At 49.6% G+C, this 22,392-nt stretch overlaps 1 protein-coding gene across 1 annotated transcript; it reads right to left on the bottom strand.

The window, feature by feature from the left end:
* Positions 1–13,435: 13,435 nt before the first annotated feature.
* LOC116598606 (glutathione S-transferase P) lies at positions 13,436–16,339 on the bottom strand. The gene is made up of 7 exons (XM_032357658.1): positions 16,210–16,339; positions 15,814–15,849; positions 15,469–15,575; positions 15,294–15,381; positions 14,828–14,931; positions 13,893–14,000; positions 13,436–13,705 (listed from the first exon to the last, which is right to left on the bottom strand). Coding segments are annotated over exons 1-7 (633 nt in total). The 5' UTR covers positions 16,211–16,339; the 3' UTR covers positions 13,436–13,516.
* Between the last annotated feature and the right edge of the window lie 6,053 nt (positions 16,340–22,392).

The following is a 22,392-nucleotide window of genomic DNA, read 5'->3' as shown; positions in this document are numbered from 1 at the left end:
GAAAGCAGGGACAGCTCCAGAGGCCGGCAGGGGATAGCTGGTGGAGGTATTCGGTTGGGGGGAGACCGAGAGAGTGGAGATGGTGGGGATGGTCAGTGAGTGGCACATCCTTTTGCTCCGGCTGCTAAGCTGTGCCAACCAGTGCTGTCCTCAGCCCCTCAGCAGGGTCTGGCACTCCACACTCCTGCTGGAAGTCCTGGAGTCTTCACAGTCAGGCCCCAGCCTGGCATTTAAGGGCTTCACCTCCCCCCTGGCAGGGTCATCAGGCCCACACCAGGTCACCCACGCAGCCCCTGTTCAGGACCCCCTCTTCTTGGAACTTTACTGTCCTCCCCTATTCTGTGTGCCCTACCCCTGCCCCCCAGGAGGTCACGTGTCCTTCGCTTTCTCTGGAAGTCTCAAAAGTCTGATTAGCTCGTCTTTTTTTTTAAGATTTTATTTATTTATTTGACAGAGAGAGACACAGCGAGAGAGGGAACACAAGCAGGGGGAGTGGGAGAGGGAGAAGCAGGCTTCCCACGGAGCAGGGAGCTCAATGTGGGGCTCAATCCCAGCACCCTGGGACCATGATCTAAGTCAAAGGCAGACACTTAAGGACTGACTCACCAGGCGCCCCTAGCTCTTGTCTGTCATTTTGTTGGCACCCTGTGGCTGTGAGATGTCGCCCTGGTCCCGTGACACGCGTGCCCTTTTCTGTTCTCTCGTCCCGTTGCTGTTCTTTGTCTCTCCTGCTAGTTACAAACTCATTTGCTTTGATTTCTCCAACACCCCCCCAGCACGCTAGAATAGAGTTAACATATGTGAGAAGAAACTGAGGCCCACAGGGGTTTCATCTCTCGTCCGTGGGCACGAGGCTGCCGAGTGGTAGAGACGGAATCAAATCGAGGCCTTTCTTCCTTTTTGGAGTCCCCTGATGCGCCCCCGCCACCCCACCCCAAACACACAGAGCAACTAACACACATGCGACAATCACTGCAGACGTCAGTGGTCGTCCCAGTAAAGGCACCAAAGCTTCAGCATGTTGGCTGAGGACCCAGAGTACCAGGCAGGCCCAGGGCCCAGCAGTTCTGGCCCCCAGCCAGCAGGCCCCCACTCCTGGACAGGGAAAGAGATTGCCCAGACAGAGCTGGGGATTACACAGCTAAGCCAGGGCTCCGACCTGAGTCCATGGATCCCTCTCTCTGGGCCAGGAGAAGGGGGGGCAGGATAGAGCCAGAGGGTGGATTCCCTTCCCCATCCCTGTCTAAGTGTGTCAAGGCAACATGAGGCCATGGGGAGAAGGCAGGCTGGGAATGTTGTGGATGGGGGATGGCTGGGCATGGGGCAATGGGAAACTGAGAGTGAGGGGCAGGATCTCCTGTTCATTTAGTACCAGGCTCTGTGCCAGATACTTTCCGTGTGTCATCTCCTTAATCCTCCCACCATCCAGGGTGGAGGAATGATGAGCCCCCGTTTCCAAAAGAGGACAGAATGCACTAGCAACGCTGAGTGGCTTGCCCAAGACAGCACAGCTGCCCGAAGTCAGCCTGAGGGTTCCTGACCTTAGACCCTCACTCAGTCCCCACCCATCCAGGGCTCCCACTGGCCCACCCACTTCCAGACCTGAAGATACTCCGTGCAGCCAATTCTGCCTTGCAAATGTTCCGTGTTCCTAGGTCCTCCTGTCCGTCCCACGGCCATGACCGGTCAGCTTTCACCTGGAATTTTCCAGAGTGTCCTTGAGGTCTCCCAGCCTCATCTCAAATCTCAGCCCTTCCGAATCCTCCTCTTCACCATGAAATGAGGGGGATTAAATGTCAGATCCATTTTGTCTCTCCTTTGCCTGAGACCCTTGGTGGTTCCCCAGTGTCCTCAGTACAAAACCCAAGGCCCCTGGCCTGGATTCAGGACCAGATGCTGACCTCTGCTGTTCCAGCTCTATCCACAGAAGCAGGATTCTCACCAGAGGATCCGTCTTCCTCCGTTTCTTCTCCTCCTCCCAGCGAGCCCTTTGAATGTCACCTTCCCGGGAAGTTTTCTTCCACCACTCCATACACCCATCTCAAGCGACGATTGCCACGGGACCAGTATGACAAGGGCATGGTGACATCTTCTAGTTTCTCCAACCCCCAGCACAGAGCTTCTCAACGGAGGTGTTACTCAATATTTTAATCCAATTTTATATTTGGAAAATGAAAAAAAAATCAATGTTTCTCCTTTTGGGGGACTTTAATAAGATAGACAGAAAAGCAAAAAGAAAGTAGTAACATGTTTTCACCACCCTGACTTAATCCCCATTATCATTTGTGTCCACTCTGTTTTCTAAGTAATTTATAAACACTTCACAGTAATATATGCATATACTGACCCTTTAAAATGTAGACATTAACAACAACAACAAGGAAACAAAAATCCTTCCACCCCAGAGCCAAATGCTATTGAATCCAATATTCTCTTCCAATCTTTTAAAGAAAAATAAAAAAGCCTTTACTTGTACGTACTTGTATGTGCAGTTTCAGCAGAAAAAATATGAGCATTTGGTGCTTTTTACTTGTAGTCATGAGTTCTTTCTATGCTGCAATTTTTCACCTTGCTTTTTTTCATTCCACACTGTATTTTTGAGAAGAGTCCATGATGCTAGAAATAGATTTAGAGACATGATTATCTACAGCTAACACCAGAGCTTCAAGGCTAAGGACCTGCACTCAGATATTCTACTTTCACTATGCATGACCTGTGCGCTTCTATGTCTGGTGCCTTGTTTCCCTCCAGGAGGAAGTTAGGATAACATATGCCCTAAAGGAGCCTGTGTTCAGGTGGAGAACAGTCTATGAGCAGTGCCTGACACATAGTAAATGAGCTAGGAATGTTGAGCCAAATGCCCTGGATTACAGATTGATTTGGAGAAGATCGACATCTTTGCAGTATGGAGTTTCCCCACCCAGGAAATGGGATGTCATGCCTCAGTCTTCCAGATCATTTATTTTTTAAAGATTTTATTAATTTATTTGACACAGAGAGAGAAAGACATCGAGAGAGGGAACACAAGCAGGGGGAGTGGGAGAGGGAGAAGCAGGGAGCCCAATGCGGGGTTCGATCCCAGGACCCTGGGATCACAACACGAGCGGAAGGCAGATGCCTAACGACTGAGCCACCCAGGTGCCCCAGTTTTCCAGATCTTTTAGGATCCTTACTAAACATTTAGAACTTTTTCTTAAAAAGCTGTGCACATTTTTTTCATATAGGAATTTTATGTTATGCCTTGTGTTTTCATGTATTATGATCTGTTTTTATTTAATTTCTTAAAGATTTTATTTATTTTAGAGAGAGAGAAACAGCATGAGTGGAAAGGGCAGAGAGAGAGAATTTCAAGAGGACTCCACACTAAGTGTGGAGCCCCACGCAGGGCTCGATCCCAGGACCCTGAGATCATGACCCAAGCCAACACCAAGAGTCAGAGACTTAACCGACTGTACCACCCAGATGCCCAGTGATCTCTGTTTTAATGACATTTTTTAACTGGTTGCTTTTTGTGAATAGAGCACTATTGATTTGCCTGTATTAGTTTTGATCTGAATCCCTTAATGGTCTCCCTTATTATACAAAAGTTTGTCCATCAAAGCTTTTCTGTTTTCTGTGATGATGGTCATCATGCTGAGAAATAATGAGAGTCTACTCTCCTGTTTTCTAATATTAGGTGTCTAGTTTCTCTCTTTCTCTCTCTCTCTCTCTCTTATTGAATTATAACTGACATACTCTGGTTTCTTATTGCCCCAACTCAGAGCTTCAGATAAGGTTAAATAGTAGGAGGCTTCCTTATATGGGGCGTGGCTTGAATGCAAGTAGGTAACAACTTAATATTCAAGTCTCCAATTCCATTTGTTAGAATTGTTTTGCTGCCCACGCTTTCCATTTCCTTAGGGCACTCACTTTCCTCTGGCTGCTCAGACACGGAATTCAGGGGGCGGGTGTCTGACTGTTCCCCCCTGTGAGTGGCAGCTGCTTCTGAACAGAAGGGCAGAGGGGCCACAGATAAATATCAGATGCAGACGGCAAAGGAACTGGAACTGTAAACAGCAATAACCCTGAACCTTCTCAGATAAAAGCTGGAGCCTGGAAACCTTCCCAAGAGCTTCTGTCTAGGCTCCTCTCCACACTGTTACCTTCCTCTACTGTAGAACATCTTCTGCCCCATCAGTCAGAGGATATTTCATGACACCTGCTGCAGCCTGAGGCATGAACCTCCAAATAGCTCACTAACAAACTCTTTTCTTACGAGGGTCCTGGGTGATAAAATTTGAATTGCCCTCCCGGATCTGGATATGGCTTGGTTGGGTGCCCAGAGGCACCATGGAAATGGGCTTCCCCTCCCATCAGCAGGAAGGGAGAAGTTGCAGAGGATTCTGACCCATTTCTCATCTCAGGACGGAGCATCAGTGTGACAACTGTCCCGGCATGCTGTAAGTATGAGGTTTGCTGAGGCTTTTGGTGAAGACCTTGATCATACTGAGGAAACTCCCTTCCAAGGCAGTGATTTCATGAATGGGGTGCTCAGCTGCATTGAATGCTTCTGCTACATCTCATGGTCATATTATTTTTTCCTTCTTTCTTCTTAATTATATCAGTCTTTTTTTTCTAATCCGTTAGACTATGGGTGACCTAAAGGGGCAGCGGCAGAGTGAGGTGGGGAAGAGAACAGATTGTAGCCAGTTGGGACTACCTTGGGCTGTACCGCCTACCAGCTACATGGCACTTGGCAAGTTCCTTGACTTCTCTGTACCTCATAGTATCATTGCAATGATTAAATGTTTTCAGTCTCGGGTACTTGAGTGGCTCAGTTGTTAGGCGTCTGCCTTCGGCTCCGATCATGGTCCAGGGTTCTGGGATCGAGCACCACGTTGGGCTCCCTGCTTGGCAGGAGGCCTGCTTTCTCCCTCTCCCACTCCCCTTTCTTGTGTTCCCCGCTCCTGCTGTGTGTCTCTCTCTCTCTGTCAGATAAGTAAATAAAATCTTTAAAAATAAATAAATAAATGTTCTCTGTAAAGCCTTACAACAGAGCCTGGCGCATAGTAAGTGCTATATGAGTGTTTGGTGTTCTCATTTTTTATTATTCCAGGAACAAATATTTCTTTCTTTTCTTTTTTTTTTAAGACTTTATTTATTCATATGACAGACAGAGATCACAAGTAGGTAGAGAGGCAGGCGGGGGTGGGGGGTGAGTGGGGAAGCAGGCTCCCTGCTGAGCAGAGAGCCCGATGCAGGGCTTGATCCAAGGACTCTGGGATCATGACCTGAGCCGAAGACAGAAGCTTTAACCCACTGAGTCACCCAGGCGCCCCGGGAACAAATCTTTTGGTCATGTTATATTAGTCTTTAATTGTAATGCTGGATTGGTTTTTACTTCAGTGCTCATAAGGGAAGGTGGCTTTTAGTTACATTTTCTTCAGGGGATCTTGCCCAGTTCTACTAAAATGACATGTCACTTTCTAACCTTTTCCTATTCGTGGCAGGAGTTTGCTGAGGTTAAAATGCTCCCTTCTTGAAGCATCGCTAGAATTCATAGTAGGACTTTCTGGACCTGGGGCCTCTGCTTTGGAGTGAATCATGATCACAGTTTCCATGTCTTTTATGTGTTGTTTCTTTCCTTGAGGCCAATTTGAACCATGTTTTTTGAGCCATATTTACAGAATATTTTCTTTATGGATTGCTCATTTTTCTAATATGAACTATTTCTGAGATTATTGTAACAATTTTGCCTTGAGGCCTAGGTTTCTCTGATAGTACTATTGCTACACAGACTTTCTTTCTATTAGCATTTCATATTTCTCTTTCTCTTTTTATTTCTAATATTTCTCTTGCTTTAGGAATGCCTCTTAAAAACAACATCTAGGGGCACCTGGGTGCCTTCGGCTCAGGTCATATCTCAGGGTCCTGGGATCGAGTCCCGCATCGGGCTCTCTGCTCAGCGGGGAGCCTGCTTCCCTCTCTCTGTCTCTGCCTGCCTCTCTGTCTACTTGTGATTTCTCTCTGTCAAATAAATAAATAAATAAAAATCTTAAAAAAAAAAAAAAAACAACATCTAATTAAATTTCCTTTTGTTTTATTTTAATCTAATTGGTGACTGTCTTTTTAAAAAAAATTTTGACACCCTTTACATTTATTGGTATTGCCACAAGACCTATACTTGCCAATTATAGTATGTGTTCATTGAGTATTCCTTCTATTACTTGTTCCCTTCTTCTCCTATCTTCTGTTGAACTAACTGAGTTTTCTTTATGCTATTCCCTTCTCCCTCATGATTGCTTTACAAGTAGTTCCCCTTACATTTTTAACAGTCCTACATAAATTTCTTTTCCCAGCAAAAAGCTAATTAATATGTCTATCCTCCTGCTGAATATGAAATGAAAACACAGAGTATACTGCTCCCCTCTGTACTTCCTTCCCTCCCAAACTCTGTACTCCCTATTTTCTGGGTTGGCCCCAACTGTGACCTGGCAGGGAAGGCATTTCTGGCCCCCTGCTACGTGCTGCTGGTGGAGACCTGGCCTCAGTCATGGGCAACTCTCAGCTTTGCTTTCCAGAGCTGAGTAGAGACCGAGGACCTGGCCCCAAGCCCTGTGCATTCAGTCTGTCTGTCTTCCCTCTTCCTGTCTAAGACATAAGCCTTCAGCTCCCATCTCAGACTGTGGGTTTCTTCCTGGTTGTTTTTTACCCCCTTCAGAGAGAGGTTTATTTCAAGCCTATACAGAAAATTCTCATATAGTTGTGTGGCATTTAATATTAATATTTTTTTCTTCTATGATGTTATGTTTTTGAGAGGGACAGGCTTGATTTCAGGTTGTACTCAGCTATCTTGAGCTGGAAATCTCATTTTTCCCCAATAATTTAATGTTTGAAGACAGAGTCAGTCAGTCATGGCTGGTGGGTTACACATAAGACAAGGTGAGTGTATTTGGGGCAAGCAACAAAATTAACTATGCATCTCAGCATGGGGCGCCTGGCGTGCTCTATAGACTTGAGTCCTTATGTGAGAACCACTCCCTGTCAGCCAGCCAGTGTGTCAGGGTCCCTCGTTGGCTCTACTGGTTCTGTACACTACGGAGGACCTGTGAGGTCTCCGTTGGACACAAGTCCCAAACACCAGCACAGTCCTTTCAGCCCACCCTTCCTGGCACCCCACCCCCCCGGCAGCAGACCCACTCCCAGATACCCAGCAGGTCAGGTCTAGGATCTGGAGCGTCTCCATGTTGGTCCTCTGCCCATCTCCACATCATCCCCTGGAGTCCTGCCTACAGCCCCTTTGTCCCTCCACACAAAAGCTCTTGTCTCTGCTTCGCCCAGTGTAGCCCTTGCTGGTTATGTGGGATGACAGACACCAGGAAGAGTTTACCCACTCCTCAACTAACCCCAGGCTGTTAGAAACATTAGACTCATCTTCCCCATCCCTCAAGCTTTCAGTTCTTAGAAATGCCAGGTCCTATCTTCTTGATCAGATAAGAGCTAACAGAGAAAAGAAAAACCTGTTGAGTGTGTATTATTGGAAACAGACTGAGCTGTCTTTTCTTCCTCCCATGACCACTTCATCCCTCCCAAAGACAATTTCCTTCCAATATACGAAACTCAGAGCCACAGAGGACATATGGAGGGGCCTCTATTGCTGCAACAGGTCATGACCCCATTGCCTGTAGCTATGGTTTCCGTCCTTCCCCATGAATCCCATGCTTCCTTTACCTCCAGTGGGCATGTGAGCTGCCCAGGGGGCTTTACTAGATGGGGTGACTTAATATTGTAAAGCCGTCTCATCTCACCAAGTTCATCTACAAATACACTTGAGTACCGATCAGAATCCCATCAAAGCTTTTCATGAAACTGGGAAAACTAATGCTAAAATCTATAGAGAAGAACAAAGGGCCAAGAACAAGATGTGGGGGACCTGCCCTGCCAGATAGCAAGACTAAATGTAAGGTTAATGTAATCACAATAAGCAGGTGTTTCCGTGCTTGACCAAAGCAGTGATGAGGGTGGCCGGTATGTGTGGTGTGAGTGCAGGTCTAAAAAGAAGGGCGTGTTTTCTGCTTTTCTTGGGCTGCTCAAGATGAACAGGAGGTAACTTGCCGGTAAGAAACCAGACCCCATTGGCTGGTTCAGTTCCGAGTTCATTTCATCCCTAGCTGCGAGTGCCTTTGGTCTGGAAAGTTGGCTTGTCTTATCATACCCACAGCTAGGACATTCTTTCTGTAATTATGAATTGTCCTTGTTTTAGGTTAACTAAAAGAGAATGTCTTGCTCACTAGGATTTGTCAGTGTTGGATTGTTTCTACTATGAAGTCTTAAACTTTTTCGCTTCATGATATTGAAACAACTCGTGTTAGAGACCCTTTCAACATGAAAGGTTTATAGTTGAGACATTATATATATTTCATTGTTCATAATAAAAATCATCTATACAGAAGTTCTGGGTGTTAATTTTAGTATTTGCACAAGACCTGTTTTCCATGATATGTGAATACCTACACTGTCACTAACTGTTGATGCTATTTTCTATTGAGATTCTGGAGCCTAGGACTATGTGTTTGTTTTGTTCATTTTCATTCTTACTTCCCTGAAGCAAGAGATTTTATATGGACTTCACTGCAAAGACTCCCAGACTAATTTTTTGCATTACATTTGGTTACCTCTTGGCTATATAAATTCTGAGTGTAAATCATTGATCTCTTTAATGAAATATTAGTGAATAAATCATAATGGGTAAAAAATGAATATAGTGCTTCTTTATCATAGTTTGCTAGAAGTTTTGCAATGTTGGCTTTGATTTCTTCTTTGACATGTGACTTTTAATAGAGATTTATAAATATAATATATATTATAAATTAATATTGTTAACTATAAGGATTAGGGTCTTTTTGTCTCCTGTCTTTATCATTGTATTGCTTTGTAATGGAACACTGGTGTCTGTCTTATTTCTCTCTTTTCTTCTGGAATGTTCTAAAATGTACTGTAAGCCATGATATATGGCTCTTACAGTAAATGTCCCGAGAGCAATGGAAAGGGCAGCACCTTCCCTGTCTTCCTTGCAGAATTTGAAATTAGTTCTTTCCAGCTCCCAAAGTCCTTGTCCTTCTGTCAGCTTTCACTCATGAATGTTGAAGTCTATTACTTGGTACAGAGAAGCTCTCAATGGTACTCACTTCAAAAACATCTCCAACTTTCATGCCAGATTGGTGTGTGCATGTGTGTTGGTTTTTCATGGTCTTTGAGGTTTTCATGGTCCTTTGAGGGGAAATTCTGAAAGATTAGTGGGAACTCAGAGGCCAACATTATAAACCACAGGTCCTCCCCCAGCCCATCAGATGTTGCAAATATTTCCTTTGAGTATGTCAGCCAATAATCTGATGACAATAAACCATCATTGGCAAGCGAAACCCTCAGTTTTGATGTAGTAAAGTTCATTCATCTGGGGACCTGGTTTAAGAAATTTATCCCCAGCCTAAGGTCATGAAGAAATCTCTTACTTCTTTCTCTGTTAATGTTTTTTAAAGTTTATTTATTTATTTTGAGCAATCTCTGTACCCAAAAGTGGGGCTCAAACTCACAACTCCAAGATCAGGAGTCACATGCTCTTCTTGACCAAGCCCCTTTTTCTGTTAATATTTTATTTTCTCATCACATGTAGGCGAACCCTACTGCACGGTTCTCGATCTTGACACTGGACACCCGGGGCTGGATAATTCTTTGTTGTGGACAGCTGTCCTGTCTGCCTATTGTAGGATGTTTGGCACCTTCCCTAAAGTGTCAGAAGCACCCTACGACTGTGACGATGGAAATATCTCCAGGCATTGCCAACAGTAACCTGGGGTACAAAATCACCCCCAGTTGAGAAACGTTGATCTATTGGGATGATATTGTTTTATACAGTGTGAGGTAAGGATCCAGTATCGGGTTTTCTCAATTTACTAATACTAAATCATTCTTCTTCTCAAACTTATCCACCATGCCACTGCTATGACATACCAACCTCCTATATGTGCACAAAGCTGTGAGTGTATACAGTAGACACCGACTACATACTGAACTCGTTTCCTCTTCCTGGGCACAGAGCCCCCTCTCGCATCCGCAAGGGGCAGACGTGAGGAATGTCACTTCCAGATACGAACAGAGGAAAGCAGGTGTATCCTCATGACCTTCTCTTCTCTCTCCCTCCCCCTTGCATAGGACATCTTGTCAGACTATGGATCTGGGGGTTGGAGGGGCTCACCCAGGTCTTTCTCAGGTGATCACAATCAGATGACAGTTGGTGCCTCCTGATCTTGGAGTTGTGAGTTTGAGCCCCACTTTTGGGTACAGAGATTGCTCAAAATAAATAAATAAACTTTAAAAAACATTAACAGAGAAAGAAGTAAGAGATTTCTTCATGACCTTAGGCTGGGGATGACAGTTGGTGCCATTTTGAGAGCGTCTTCCCTCACTTGGCAGGACGGGGCTGTGAGAGCAGCTGGAGTCTGCCACAGCCTGGCTGGCCGGCCGCGTGGCTGTCTCTCCCCCTCACCACCCGCTCTGCTCTGTCCACGTGGCTCTCCCTGTGGCAGCCGTGGCGTAGCTGCAGTTTTTGCACAATGACGGGAGGGAAGCCCCACGGGGTCCCTTCCATGATGTTCTCTTTATCCCGGCAGGCGCAAGGAGGGCAGAGACATGGCCGAATGTCAAGGTATTTCTGGACAAGTTTCAAAATCACAAGATATCTGTTGGCGCTCCAGTTTCCTTCTCCCTCGTGAGCGTGTCTGTCTCCCCGTCCAGAAGGTTTCAGGGTCTCCATGTTCCCTTTGGGGGCTCTGGGATTTCACGATCTGCTTCCTTATTCATTCGCGGTGTCTGGCACTCATGGTGCCTTTTTCAACTCTCAAAAACTCATCTTCTTCAGTCTTGGGAAAATTTATCGCATTATTCATGTGATAATCTGCTCCCTACTTTTTCTTTATTAGTTATTATTATTATTATTATTATTATTTGGTCTACCTGCCCCTCTCTCCCTCCTCTGGACCTCCTGGAATGACACCAGTTTTCTTATCTCTCCACGCTTTTATCCTTTTGTTCCGTTTTCATATGCATTTTCCAACTTTGAGATTTTTTTATTTCTATCACATTTTTAATTTCCAAGAGCTCCCTCTTCTTCTCTGAACGCTCTTTGTTAAGAGCCTCCCTTTCTCATCTCCTGGATGTCATGTCTTTTGTTATCTCCCTGAACATAATGACTAAAGCTTATTTGAAGGCTTCTTAAGCAGCCTGCGTGGTCTCTATCTTTTCTGAGTTCCTTCCCCTCCCCCCCCCCCGCCCCCAGTTTATTAGTCTTTCCTTTATGTTAGAGATTTCTCTAACTAGCTGGAAATTATCTATTGTCCCTTGACATTTGTCGTGTCAGGAGCGAACCAGAAAGTTGATGGACAGACCCTGTCATTGGGGCCCCCAGTGTCAATTTCTACTTCCAGAGGACTCCCCCTCCCTACTCCTACCCCACGGCCTTCTCCCGCCAAGGGTGTGGGCCTCTCTACCCATGCTCCAAATGCTGGGCAGGAGGGCTAGGTATGGAATCTCAAGGTTGAGTGTGGGGACCCTCCCCAGTCCCACCCACTGAATATGGGTCAGTGAAGACCTACCAAGTTCATTATGCCACAGCGGGTGCCTAGAAACCTGCCCAGTTGGCACTGGGTCTTCTGGAGAAGGGCAGTGCTTGACCGCAGGAGGCCATCAGCCCCGGCTGTCTGGATTTTTCTGCAGCTGACTCCTCTGGGCAAGGCATTCCAGGCCACCCCCAAGGACCACTCTTAAACCTCTTTGCCAGTCTCCCAGTCTTGCTTCTTCCAAGTTCCTGTGATCTCCTGAGGCCTCGGGACCCATTCAGCAGGTCCTGTGGTAACCTCGTGCCTGGGGTCGGTCGGGGGCGGGGTGCTGTGTGGCACACCATCTGTTTGTTTTCCAATGGGTGACTCAGAATGGCCCTCTGGTGCCCCCATGATCAAGCGTCCAGTCTCCCCCAGGGCTCAGAAATGCCTCAGGAGTTGCTCCCAGAAAAGAGGATGTACGGGCTTCTGCTCTCTCCCTGCAGGGATGTCTCCCCCACTTGAGCTTCAATCAAATGCCTGAGGAAGAGGCTTCCTGTTGGTGTGGCTGGGGTCACACGTCTCCAGAAATATGAGACACTGAGGAGCAGCCCACGGGCAGCCCACGTCTGAAGACAGAACTGAAGACAGAACTGGGCAGCCATCTGCTCAGAAAATGAACTTCTTCCCCGCGCACTGGCCAGTGGGTCACGCTGGTGGGAAGCCGGACTGCTCTCTCTAGGAACAAGGCAGGGAGCCACACAGTAAGCCTCGTCACAGTCGCCTGGAATGACCAGGACTTGACTAATAAGTGAGAGCTTCCCTGGTTCGTATTCCCTTTTCCTACTTAGGACCAACCAGAAAGAGCCAAGAGCAGTGACATAGCGCACCCCACTTCTCCTGAACCCACCGACTGCCTCCCCAGGCTGCTGGTCTCCAGTCAGGGCACACCTGGAGTCTCCTCCGTAAACCCCCCAACCCTGCCACCAGGAAACCCTCCGCTCCTCTGCCTGCCCAGTCTGCGCCAAACTCAAGCGGCCCAGCTCCCTTGCTGCCAAGTCTGGGTCAACAGGGCTGCCGATTCCCATCTGCTGGTCTTTACTTTCATGGAGGACAGCTGGGACCAGCTCCGAGGGCAGTGGCTCCCAGAGAGAGGAGGGAGGGGCTGGTAAAGAAAAAGATGGAGGACAGACCGGTCCCCATCAGTCCATGGGGACAGGGCCTTTGGGATGCGGTAGACGAAATGTCCAAAAGGAATTTACTGCCCCAGGAAGGGCAGAGGGAGCAGGCCCGGTCTTGCTCTGAAACCCTCCTGTGCTCTTCCCCGCAAGCCGTGCCCCTGACCAGTGGCCAAATCACCAGGCCAGGGGCTTCACGCCATGCGCTGCCCCCAGGAGCAGCCCTCGTTGTGCCTACGGTCCTGGGAAAGGGCTCATTCTTCTGTTCCACCTTCTCCTGGCCCACGGCCAAATGTCCAGTCACCTCCCTCAGCCGGGGGCCTTCCTGCACTCCCAAATAAGGATACTGTCCCAGCTGCCCATCGCTGACCACTCTCGGGGTCCAGCCTCAGGACGGGGAGAGTACTGCTCCAACTACAAAGCGTGTTTCTAGAAGGGAGCCTTTCCACCCTCTAGACCATGGGCACCTCCAGGGCAGAAATCAGTTTTCCTATGTTTTTTAATTTTTTTTATTCCTACTCCTGGAGTTCACTAAACACAGTCCGGGTTGAGGGCTCTAAGAAGAAATCCCGATGTGTTTTCGAATTCCAGCATCCTAGCAGGCCGCCCTGTCTCTCCCCGCAACCTGACTGCTGAGGGTCTGAGAGCCCCCTCCCCCAAGAAATCTGATGCTCACAGCACTGCTTCCCGCTTAGACATTTTATTAGTCCTGGAGAAAGGCAGGCAGGCAGGCAGCCCTGGCTTCCCACGGGGGTCCACGAGCTCTCACTGCTTCCCATTGCCGTTGATGGGGCGGTTCACGTGCTCGGGGGAGGCCAGGAAGGCCTTGAGCTTGGGCCGGGCGCTGAGGCGCTTCACATAGGCCAAGAGCAGGGGGTGGGAGTCCAGGCAGCTGGGGGACAGGACCTGGTGAATCAGCAACAGGTCCAGCAGATTGTAGTCGGCGAAGGAGATCTGCGGGGCAGAGGACCAGGGACTCAGCAGGTGAGGACATCGGGGACATGGGGGACAGGCATTCAGAGCCGCTCCCTGACTCTGCCTAGTTTTGCTGAGTAATGGGTTTGCATGTTCCCTCTGCACCTGTTCTCCACCTCCAAGCAGAGGATGGTGCAGAAGGGGCAGGACAGGGCCAGATGCTCACCTGGCTGCCCACGATGAAGGCCTGGCCCCCCTCGTTCTGGGACAGCAGCATCTCAAAAGGCTTCAGGCACTCTGGCAGTGCCTTCAAGTACTCCTCCTTCCCTGCCTCCTGCCAGAAAGACACCACAGCATGTTACGCTCCTGACCTGCGGCCTCAGCCCCCGGCCCCGCCCTGCGATGCCCTCCCTGTGTGCCCCATCTCAGGGCATCGCCCCCCACCGAGTTCGGAGCCCCCCCTCTGCTCAGTCCCCACCCCCGGGGCTGCTGCCACATCCCGTCCAGGTCAGCCACTGAATCGTCTCTACCCCATTCCCACCTTTCCACCTCCACCGTGACCTCCCTAGACCGCTCCAAAAGCCTCGGAAGATCCTTCTAGACCTCACATGCGGACACAGCCCATGCTTAGACCTCTCGGTGGCCCCCTACTGCCATCAGGGGAGCAACCAGCCAGACGGTTCAAGGTTCTCCCACCTGGGCCTGCTGTCCCTGCAGTGCCAACTCCCAACACTCCCCCTCTCAACAGGCACACATATACCTTGCTTCTGCTAACTTGGTCCCAGGTCCCCAAATGTACTCTGTGTCTTCATACTTTGTGCCTCTGGAGGAGCCAGCATGGCCCCTCTCGCCCCCGCCCCCGGGGGCTGGCTACAGATCCTTCCCCTCCTCCCCCTGCTCCGGGAAGCCCCGCCCCCCGCAACCCAGGCCATCAGGAACCACGTCTGGCTAGAGGACTCCTGCCCTCCCAGCTGGTGCCACTGACTGCTACTTGACTGGGTCCATCGCACGGCGGTGAGGGTGAGGGCCAGGGCAGCTCCTGGTCCTCAGCACGGAGCCTGACCTAGCCTGGGGCACCCGGACTTAGAGGGAGGGGTGGGCCAGGGCTGCAGGGTCTTTCGTTTTGTTCTCCCGGCGCCCCGCCCCCATGCGGGAGCTCACGTAGTTGGTGTAGATGAGCATGACGTATTTGCAGCGCAGGTCCTCCACGCCGTCGTTCACCACGTCCAGCAGGGCCGCCTCCCGCTGGTCCTTCCCGTACAGCCCTGGGCAGCAGGAAAGCGAAATGCAGGACTGGACCCTGACACGCTACTGACTGCGGCTGCCTGTGGGCACAGCCGGGGAGGGGGAAGGAGGATGGGGACAGAAGGGACAGTCCTGATGCACAGTAAGGGCACAGAACTCAGCAAGAAGCAGTGTGGCAGAGCGCAAGAACTGTGGGCAAACCTGGGGTTGGCCGAGGGCAGTTTCTAGAACCTCCCCATGCCTCCCCATGGTTGTTCCACGGTGTCACCAGGCAACCTGACTTAAGCACAAGAGGGTCAGAGCAGGCACCAAGCAGAGCAGGGGAACGCGGACTGATGCTGGCCCACACGTGCCGGGGGCCACCTGCAGCCTCGAGACTCACCCAGGGAGCGGCCCAGGTGTCGCAGGATGGCATTGGACTGGTACAGGGTGAGGTCTCCGTCCTGGAACTTAGGGAGCTGCCCATACAGCTGGGGGGAGGGGCACAGCGCTGTCAGCCATGCTGAGCTTGGCTGCCCGCAACGGCCCAGCCCCGGCCCCTCCGGGGGGTCACTCACACAGGAGGCCTTGAGCGGGCCCTGCAGCCAGGTCTCCTTGGTCACCACCTCCTCCTTCCAGCTCTGGCCCTGGTCCGCCAGCAGCATGCGCATGGCCTCGCAGCGGCCTGGGGGCGAGGGGAGAACGGGGTGGTGGGACACGTGCAGGGACCCCAGCCTCACAGCGCCCTGGGGACCGACCACGGAGAGGAGGTTGGCTCCTCCAGCCTGGGGAGCTCAGGGGCATAGGGAAGGAGGCCCCGGCTGGTACCCACATGATGGAGGGGTGGGGTCGGGGTCCTGGGCTGCAGGCCCAACCTCTGCCTCCCCCCCCCCCCCGCCCGCTCCCGGTCCCGGGGCGCCTACCTCGGACAGGAAAGTAGACAATGGTGTAGGGCGGCACTGCAGCAGAGGGAGACAAATCTGTCAGACACCAGTGTCTCACGGCAGGGAGACAGCCCCCATCTGGCCTCCCTGGGGTCCCATTTCCCGCTCGGCTCACTCCGGGACCCTCTGTGCGCTGGAGGAGCCCGAGGCGCACCCACCACCCCGCCCCCGCCGCGCGCGAGCCCCAACCGCGCGCCGCTGGCCTCGCGACTCCCCTGGATCCCCATCGCCGCGCTGGGGTGGAGGAACCGGGGGCCTGCAGGGCCTTCCAGGCACTCTGGCCCGGAGCCCGCGGTCCGGCCTCCAGCCGGGAGCGCCCGGAGGCCCCTGGGAGCCACCCCCCCTCCCCCGGAGGCCCGGGCGGCGGGGACTCACTGGTTGCAGCGCGGGTGGCGGGGGTGGCGGTGGCGGTGGCGGTGGCGGTGGCGGCGGTGGCGACAGGAGCGACAGCAACGGCAGCAGCGGGGGCGGCGGCACAGCTCAGGCGCGGCCCAGGCCTCCAGCCTTATTAAGGGTCGTCCCGCCCACCCCCGGCCCGCTCCGCCCCGCTCCGCCCCGGTGCTGACTCACCGCGCTCCGGAAGCCCCGCTGCCCGCTCCCCTACCCGGCCCGAGCCCCGCGGGCGGCCCTCCCCGCCCCTGGCCCCTGCGGTGCGCTTGAAGGAGGTGCTGGGCTTCCTGGCGGGGGCCCGGGTACCAGTTGCCTTATTTTCCAGAGAGCTTAGGGTTTGCCCAATCCTGCTGCTTTCCCTGCTTGGTCGTCAGCCCTCAGAGGTACAAAGCCTTTGTCCACCTTCGAAATAAAACAGGCAGTTACCTCACCAGCAAAATGGGTTTATTCACGAATAGCAAAGCAGTGTTATCTGCGGTAAAGCCGCAGACAAAGCCGGGGGCTTCGAGAGGAACACTAATTTATAGAGCAAAAGGGGGAAGTCGGGAGGGGCTGCTTTGAAGGAAGGTCTGTTGAAGGAAGGAGGGAGGTGGTGATGGTTTGCTCTTGGCTGAGTGGCGGCAGCCCGACATTAGCCGGGCTGTTGGCAACAGAGGAGAAAATCTCTATTTTCCCCCTTCTGGGGCAGTAAAATGGGACTCTTCCCATTGCTTTTGGCAGCCGAGGAAGACTGGTCCTGGGTGAGAGCCTCCCCTCCCACTTCCGCCCCATTTTAGATGAGGTTTTCTTTTTTCAGTTTCACATTTACCCCCTTTGATCAAGATCTACCCCCTCCCCAAGCATCCCTGATCAAGAGTCAGGTTTTCCAAAGCCAGTGACTTTTGTCCTTCCGTGAGAGGAAGGGCCTTTCCTGGGTGTCTTGTCGCACCCGTAGAGGGAAAGTCCGCAGATTCCAAGCCACCAAAGCCCCATTCAAGTAACAAGGAGTAGGAGGAAGGACTCAGGCATTTCCCATCTAATGTCTGTATCTTTTCAAGGTCATGCACTTTGGAAATCATCTCAAAGCATTGAATAACCCTATTATACTGGGTACATCGTTTCTACAATGATTTGACAGGCAATGGCTATGAAACTTAAAAATAATTATACAAATTAAATTATACAATGTATAATTAAACGACACAAAGTGTAATTCAAGGCAACATGACAATTCTAAATTGTAGGATGGTTCTGAGCTATGACCCTACGCCTGAAGGTCGCCAATGAACACATGAAAGGACCCTGGAGATTGAGGTGAAATTTACTAGAGCCAATGTACTTGTTCCCTAATTTGTGCATTTGGGTTTCTACTTGCCCTGAAGAGTTTATCCACATGCAGCGGGATGAGGTGTTTGCTCTGGCACAGATGCTTCCGTATTCAGCAAATAAATAATCAAGGGCTATGCAATTGTCTCAAACTACCTTAGGCAACAAGTTGAGTTATCTGGCGGATGTTCTGCTGGCTGTGGAATTGATCTGACTTCCGGAAATTTTTCTTTTTTTCTTTTTCTTTTTTTCTCTTTTTTTCCTCCCTCCCCCCCTCCCTCCTTCCCTCTTTTTTTCATTTTTTCCCCCTTTCTTTCTGGAGAAATGCCTAATCATGTTTTCACTGGCACTTATTCTGACCCTGGGGAGAAAAGTTCTTCCAGCAGAGGCAGAGCCAGAATCACGTCCATCCCCTGGGAGCTCCTGTTTAAGGCAGCTGTGGAGAACCGATGGGGTAGACCAATGCAAGGCTTCTGATTTGTCATGGGAAGAAACGAGAACGGGGTGGGGGGGGGCGCAAGGCAAGAGCACATGGCCCTCTTAGCCTCCAGCCTTCGAGACACTGAGTTGTTCTAGCATAGGCATCATTGGCAAAACCTCCACATTTAACGGAGTAGCCAGGGGACATGCAGAGGGCTCCCTCGTAAGCTGTGGACCCATCGGCCAGTATAGAGGGCTTAGCACAATTCAGCCAAGACTTAGACACTATGTTATTACCCAGTGAAAGACTACCTGGATTTATGGGTATGTCAGGAAACTTACAGATGGCCCTGTATATATTGATCACCCTGCCGTGTCCTATATGTGTGTGTGTGTATATAATATAATATAATATAATATAAATTGGAGACATCTTTTTTCCTATTTCGGGGCTAGGTTAAATAGAAGCAAGGAATAGGGTTAGGGCAGTTCAGTGCTCTAATCTTACAAAAGGAACCCAAGGAACAATCTAGGCACACAGTAGTGAAATGACTCAAAGAGTGAGCTATAGGGACACCTGGGTGGCTCAGTGGGTTAAGCCTCTGCTTTGATGATCCCGGGGTCCTGGGATCAAGACCCGCATCAGTTCTCTGCTCAGCAGAGAATCGGCTTCCTCCCCTCTCTCTGCCTGCCTCTCTGCCTGCTTGTGATCTCTCTCTCTCTGTGTCAAATAAATAAATAATATATATATATATATATATATTTTTTTTTTAAGATTTTATTTATTTATTTGACAGAGAGAAATCACAGGTAAGCAGAGAGGCAGGCAGAGAGAGGAGGAAGCAGGCTTCTCATGGAGCAGAGAGCCTGATGCGGGGCTCGATCCCAGGACCCTGAGATCATGACCTGAGCCGAAAGCAGAGGCTTTAACCCACTGAGCCACCCAGCCGCCCCAACATATATATATATATATATATATATATATATTATATATATATATTTTTAAAAGTGAGTACAGATCACTGTTGTCATACACAGACTGAGGTTTCCAGGGACAAATCTGACGATTTCGCCTTTTGTGCAATAACTGAGAAATGCAGATGAGAGCCTTACCTGTCTGAGGAAGAAAGGGAGAAAACAGAGTAAGAAACAGCACTGAGACAAGGACACACAGGCCCGGCCCACTCACCTTGGGAAAGCTGTCTCCACCAGGTGTTTCTGCTCCAAATATTGGGAATCTTTACTTTCGGGTCACCCATTCATGTGCAGGTCCAAACGGGCTTTGGTGTTTTCTTTAGACGGCACATGTGAGCCCAGAGTGGATTCCCTGAAGTTTGGCGAAACCCAGGCTGGCTAATGGCACCTGCTAGGGTGCCCTAGCCCCTCCCCAACCCCACAGTGAGCTTGGAGAGAATCATGGAGGTGTCTTTTCCAATAGAGGAAAAAAATCTCTGTGTTGCAAGGTGTGGGGTTTAACATCCTCTTTCCCCAGGAACGTGTTGGAAACAGGTTACTCCAACCAAAGCATGATTGTTTTCAATAGAAGACATTAGGTCTTTATAGTGCTGAAGTAGATGTCCTTTTACTAGCTGTGGGTCAAAGGAGCCAGGAGCCAAGAGCATTGGATATCCTGGGACCATCGCAAAGAGTGAAAGTCTATGTGCTCCAGTGGGGACAGGTCTGAGATTTAGAAGGACAAAGGGGAATGCTTTGGGCTAAGGTATAGAAAAGGTCTTCACAGATTTTTCCAGTTGAGTGTTAACGATGCCTTAGTGTGTTGACTAGCCCCAAGGACTAAAGATGGCAAGCACAGAGCACAGTGAGAGCTGATAAAGTCAGTGCCTCCGACCTCGAGAAAGCACTGGAGGGGCTCCCCGGGTGGGAATGACTTTTTTTAAAAATAAGATTTTAGCCACAAAAGAAGCCATAGCTTCAGTCCAGTGAGAAAACAGTCAACCCCTGACTAAAACATTTATATCCATGAGATGGGTCAAACCGAATAAAATCCATTCGCCAAAGCTCAAATGGTCCCTTGGGCAATTTTAAATGCCTGGGATGGTATGGATGGACTTTCCAGCGTTGTGTTTTGGACAGGCGGGACAAGCGAGGTGGGCATTTTTTTGGTGTGTGGTATTATTACTATTTCCCTGCCAGTGTTGGTTCCCACAGGCTAGCATTTTACCGATAGACCAACAATTTAATGCAGGTACAAAGGTTAGCCATAGAAATTTTAGAGTCTCGGGCAGGACTCGACTGTAACTGGCTCAAGACAAAGTCCTCTCTTTTTATCAAACCAAGAAGGAGGGGCTCAGTGGGTTAAGCCTCTGCCTTCGGCTCAGGTCATGATTGCAGGGTCCTGGGATTGAACCCCACATCGGGCTCTCTGCTCAGCGGGGAGCCTCCTTCCCCCTCTCTCTGCCTACTTGTGATCTCAAATAAATAAATAAAATCTTTAAAAAAAAAAACCCGATTACATTTCCAATGCTGTTTTCCCCTCTCTGGGGCTGATTGCTGGGCATCTCTTGTGAATGTTTTCTAGGTCATCATCTGGAAGAACACCCCCTTGGGCCATGATGGAGGTTTAGCTCTTGGTTTCCTTGAGCATTTTTTTTTTAAGATCTTATTTGTTTATTTGAGAGAGAGAGAGACAGAGAGAGAAAGCAAGAGCCCGAGGAACAAGCCCGATGTGGGGCTCGATCCAAGGACCCTGAGATCATGACCTGAGTGGAAGGCAGACATTTAACCAACTGAGCCACCCAGGCACCCCCTCCTTGAGCACTTTTGGTGGAAACATCAGCAAAGTGGTTTCCTTTGACCTCCAGGACGTTGGGTCTTGCATGCCCAGAGCCCCGCTGCAAGCATGTGATGTCTACTACATTTCGGACATGGTAGCCATTTAACATTTTATCCCCACTGGAGGGAAGGATACTTCATTGTTTCCATAACATTCCGGAGTCATGAGCGACCCCCAAAACCCCCAGCTGTTGGTATAAATGCTTGTGGCTTTACCCTTGGCTAAGGTGCAAGCCCTTGGAAGGGCATGGATCCCTGCCTGTGGGTCCCAAGTGGCCAAAGACGACGGTGCTGCCCCAGGACTTCAGAAAGAGTTGCAACAGCACAAAGTTTACTGTTTTCATCCTTTACATAGGAACCGTCCCTAAACCACGAACGATTCCACGCTGGTTTGAGCAGTTTCCTGCAATTGTCGTGGGGAGTCAAAAGGGTGATCTGTCAACGTCAAGCAGGGGTGAGGGGCTTTCATCAGTGAGAAGGGGAGAGTAGTGTGGAGAGCCATCCAGCAGATGCAAGGAGTCACGTAGACGAAAATGCCTGAAGATTGAGGAAGTGAGTATGATTGGCTAGGTAGGGTATGGGTGCGCTCGTGGCTGATGCATGGTAGCAGGGTGAAGGTCACTGCAGCCAGAAAGAGTTACATGAGGGGTCGTTACCCAGACGGCTTCACAGCAGGGGAGGCAACTCAGAAGATGTTGAGCGTGAAGAGAATCAGAGGGCTTCTGCCGCACGGGGCACAGGACAATTAGAGGAGACCCCCAGACCATTTCTGCAGGAAAGACCTTGAATAGCCAGAGGAATGTTGAAAAAGAAAGCCAAAGTTGGTGGCATCACAATTCCAGACTTCAAGCTCTATTACAAAGCTGTCATCATCAAGACAATATGGTACTGGCACAAAAAACAGACACATAGACCAATGGAATAGGGGCACGTGCACCTGAATGTTTATAGCAGCAATGGCCACAATAGCCAAACTATGGAAATAACCTAGATGTCCATCAACAGAGCAATAAATAGAGGATAAAGAAGATGTGGTATATATATATACACAACAGAATACTATGCAGCCATCAAAAGAAAAGAAATCTTGCCGTTTGCAATGATGTGGATGGAACTAGAGGGTATTACGCTTAGCAAAATAAGTCAATCAGAGAAAGACAATTATCATATGAGCTCCCTGATATGAGGAAGTTGAGAGGCAAAGTGGGAGTTTGGTGGGGTAGGAAAGGAATAAATGAAACAAGATGGGATTGGGAGGGAGACAAACCATAAAAGACTCTTAATCTCACAAAACAAACTGAGGGTTGCTGGGGGGAGGGGGCTATGGAGAAGTTGGTGGGGTTATGGACATTGCGGAAGGTATGTGCCATGGAGAGTGCTATGAAGTGTAAACCTGGCGACTCACAGACCTGTACCCCTGGGGCTAATAATACATTATATGTTAATAAAAAAAAATAAAAAAAAAATCCAACATCCTGGGACATTTCCTTTGGTCCCAGGCAAACTAGTGCAATTGGTGACTCTATTTAAAAAAAAAAAAAAAAGTTGAAATCCATTTCGATGAAAGACATCTAATAATGCAGACCATGCTTAATTCTCCATTTAAAGAACAAACAAACAAGTCTTTTTTTTTGTTTCTCTCTCTCCCTC

The sequence above is a fragment of the Mustela erminea genome, chromosome 9, assembly GCF_009829155.1.
Source record: "Mustela erminea isolate mMusErm1 chromosome 9, mMusErm1.Pri, whole genome shotgun sequence".
Classification (NCBI taxonomy): Eukaryota; Metazoa; Chordata; class Mammalia; order Carnivora; family Mustelidae; genus Mustela; species Mustela erminea.
This window is presented reverse-complemented; position numbering and strand designations above follow the sequence as displayed.